We start from the raw sequence: 3178 nt of genomic DNA, 5'->3' as shown, positions 1-3178 counted from the left end.
GGACGTCATTTCCAGTCTCACGGTTGGGTGGAGAAATCTTCTTGATAGAATTATTCTGACAAAATAGATAAAAATAGGTAAGCGTGTTATAAAATTTTGTTTACTTGAATTATAAATTTTGTGTTGCCTTGTGAAAATAGAGTTCATCTATGAAATTGAATTTTGTTACCCATCACCGAAGAGTTTTTCTATTTCTAAAAGGGAAGTGTTCTGTAAATCTTTGAGAGTCAATCAGTAAAACAAATTTGCATCTTGATTTGCAATTATTCGCTATTAGTTAAGGGCTTAAGAATGAAGTAAATCGACCATACGGAATTTATATGCAAAATTAATTGAAAAATAGAAGTGTAGAAGGAAAATATTGGGTAACCGATGGTAAACTTATAATGTCATCGAGATATAGAAAAGTGAATTCAGACTTTAAGGTAGAATAACAACCTAGTTCTAGACTATGATTGGAAAATTTCGTGGTTAAACTAATCTCCAATTTAGTCTCTAATTGGCATGAGACTCAAGAGAACGCTTTAAGTTCGACAATGTGAGCGTAGGAAGAACCAAGGTAGAGCTCGCCCCTAGCATAACCGAAACCCCTTGAATAATAACAAAGAAAATAATCGAATTTTAAAGAATAAATGTGGCTTACAAGAAAAGAAACTTTAACAATGAATCCATGAGAAGCTCACTGAGCTAGTGTAAGGGATAGTTTCCGGGAAGCAACCTCACGATCAAAACCCTCTTCGCCATGAAGCCAATTGCGGAGAGCTTGGAAACCCTAACATGGAGAGACCGAATGAGTGTTGGCAAGGGCTAACCAGCCATATATTGAGTCATAAATGCCTTTGTCATCTATGTATGTGGTGCATGTCAGTGAGATGGCATACATAACTTCGGCAAGGGCTAACCAGCCATATATTGAGTCATAAATGCCTTTGCCATCTATGTATGTGGTGCATGTCAGTGGGATGGCATACATAACTCCGGCGGGCGACCTCGCGTTTCCGGTGACATACGCGGGACCCACCAACGAGGGCCCGCCCGCCCCGTCTCGTTTTTGACTCCGGCGGCCAGCATGTGTTTCCGGTGGAGTATGCGGAGGAGTAGTCGGAGAATGTGTTTCAGGCCGCGTGGGGATGAGCATTGACGCAGATAATTAATTACGTACATTTCTCCGCAGTCCGTCGTTTTACTCGCTGCTCCCAACACCAATCATGAAGCCGCGCGATTCACCGATTTGAATTTGAATTGATTTATCGCGCCAATTTCATTTTCATTTGCAGTCAATATCCGAGGATTGAATCGTGGAGTTTGGGTTGTTTTGTTACAGTGTTGTGGAATCGAGTTTGTTTGAGGTTAAGGAATGGGATGCAATGGACAAAACCTTTATGGGGCACCAGGGCTCTTCTTCCTCAATCACTTTGGATGGGTATGAAGGGTAATTCCCCATGGATATTTCTACGCGGTTATGGATTGCTTCTGCGAGAAGACATGGAGCCACACTCCGCAGTACAAGATCGGATACTGCCAGCAGTGTCCAGAGAAGGTGTCATGGCCCGTGGAATTAGGGCAACGGCCCTCTCCATACTTCAACGCTGGAATGTTTGTTTTTGAGCCGAGTCAGCTGACATTCGACTGCCTTTTGGAAACTCTGATGGCTACTGTGCCAACGCCCTTCGCAGAACAGGTCTGGATCTGTTCTCATTTCAGTGAGGATCATGCACATTTTTGTTTGGTTTACCAGATCTAATTTTGACTAAATTGTGGTATATGTTTTGTAGGATTTCTTGAATATGTATTTTGAGAAGATATACAAGCCCATTCCTCTGGTGTACAATCTGGTTCTAGCCATGATGTGGCGGCATCCCGAGAACGTGGACTTGGACACTGTCAAAGTTGTTCACTACTGTGCTGCTGTAAGCTTTCTTTTCACTGCAAATTTGGGTTCGATAGAAACAATATGATTTATATATGAAAGACGAGATAGGTGTTCTGAGCGTACAGGGTTATATTAATGGATGAATGTGGATGTGCAGGGATCGAAGCCGTGGAGGTACAGTGGGGAGGAGGAAAATATGGAGAGGGAAGATATAAAGACGCTGGTGCAGAAATGGTGGGACATATACAATGACCCCTCGTTGGATCACTCGGGATCATGCGACATAATTCCAGATCCAATTTCAGAGTTGGATGGAAAATCAAATGATCTGCAACGAGTGGCTGCTAATTCATTCTTTGCTGCTGCGACGGCAACAAATCCCAACTTAATGCCTGCACCGCCTGCAGCTTAAGAGATTTCAAATTTGCAGAAGTCGCCTGTAGCATAAGATATTTATATATGTATATTTTAATCCACCGGCATAGACGGGGACAATTTGTATATCATACAGAAGATCATACTGTATGTCCTCAAAGATGAGGATATTGCTGTTGCGCTTACAGTTATTGGTTGTAAATTAATCGAATTTATTTAATATTTGTAAATATACAAATTGACATTTGTATGACTGGACGTACATGGTTACTCTTTCGTTTTCTGTAATTCAAAAAATATTTAATTTTCATTTAATTCTGCATCGATATGAAAATATTTACACGCATGCAATGTGACGTAATTATGAATTATTATAAAATTTAGTAAACCCTGATGGCTAGTAAAAGCCAAACTTCACTGGTATCTTTCATCATTAGTCATCAGCAATGTTATATAGTTTTTTTGGGTAGGAAAAAGGTGTAATTTTATTTATATATATATATATATATATATATATATATATATGCATTTAAATATGATGATTTATTAGGATTCTAGAAAGAGGGGTTATATAGTCATCGTTTTCCAAAATAACTATAATAAAACTAAATATAAATATCAAAACAATGTTGGTACGTGTAATTGTTATATGAGATAAGTATGAATAAATGGAGATATACTAAAAAGTCTTACAAAATGTTGTTGAAGTATGTGAACTTAAAGAAAATTGTTATATTTAATCAGTTTTATTAATGAATGGTTTATGATAAAATTGATAGAGCTGATCATTTTGTTGTTGTTTTTTGATCTATGAGGTCCCAAAATCCAATCATAATTTTTTTTAGAAAGACTATCTACTCTATTCTCAATTGTAAACATAAACAACAATTTTGAGGATAAGAGTTGTGCATAGTTTGTTGGAACTTGCTC

The 3178-nt window shown here is 38.1% G+C and overlaps 1 protein-coding gene across 1 annotated transcript; it reads left to right on the top strand.

Annotated features, from left to right (window-relative positions):
• The first annotated feature begins 1441 nt into the window (after positions 1-1441).
• On the top strand, positions 1442-2505 carry LOC149255227 (galactinol synthase 2-like). The gene is made up of 3 exons (XM_089457186.1): positions 1442-1681; positions 1776-1910; positions 2031-2505. The coding sequence occupies exons 1-3, from the start codon at positions 1463-1465 to the stop codon at positions 2283-2285; spliced, it is 609 nt and encodes a 202-aa protein (XP_089313312.1). The 5' UTR covers positions 1442-1462; the 3' UTR covers positions 2286-2505.
• Positions 2506-3178: the final 673 nt, after the last annotated feature.

Source organism: Pinus tabuliformis, chromosome 7 (assembly GCF_031772625.1).
Source record: "Pinus tabuliformis cultivar Carrire ecotype Pingquan chromosome 7, CPIR1, whole genome shotgun sequence".
Classification (NCBI taxonomy): domain Eukaryota; kingdom Viridiplantae; phylum Streptophyta; class Pinopsida; order Pinales; family Pinaceae; genus Pinus; species Pinus tabuliformis.
This window is presented reverse-complemented; position numbering and strand designations above follow the sequence as displayed.

Coding starts and splice junctions, on each gene's coding strand:
- LOC149255227 (XM_089457186.1), top strand. CDS start 1,463: ATGGATTGCTTCTGCGAGAAGACATGGAGCCACACTCCGCAGTACAAG. Junction 1,682..1,775: donor CAACGCCCTTCGCAGAACAG/GTCTGGATCTGT, acceptor TATGTTTTGTAG/GATTTCTTGAATATGTATTT. Junction 1,911..2,030: donor TTGTTCACTACTGTGCTGCT/GTAAGCTTTCTT, acceptor GTGGATGTGCAG/GGATCGAAGCCGTGGAGGTA.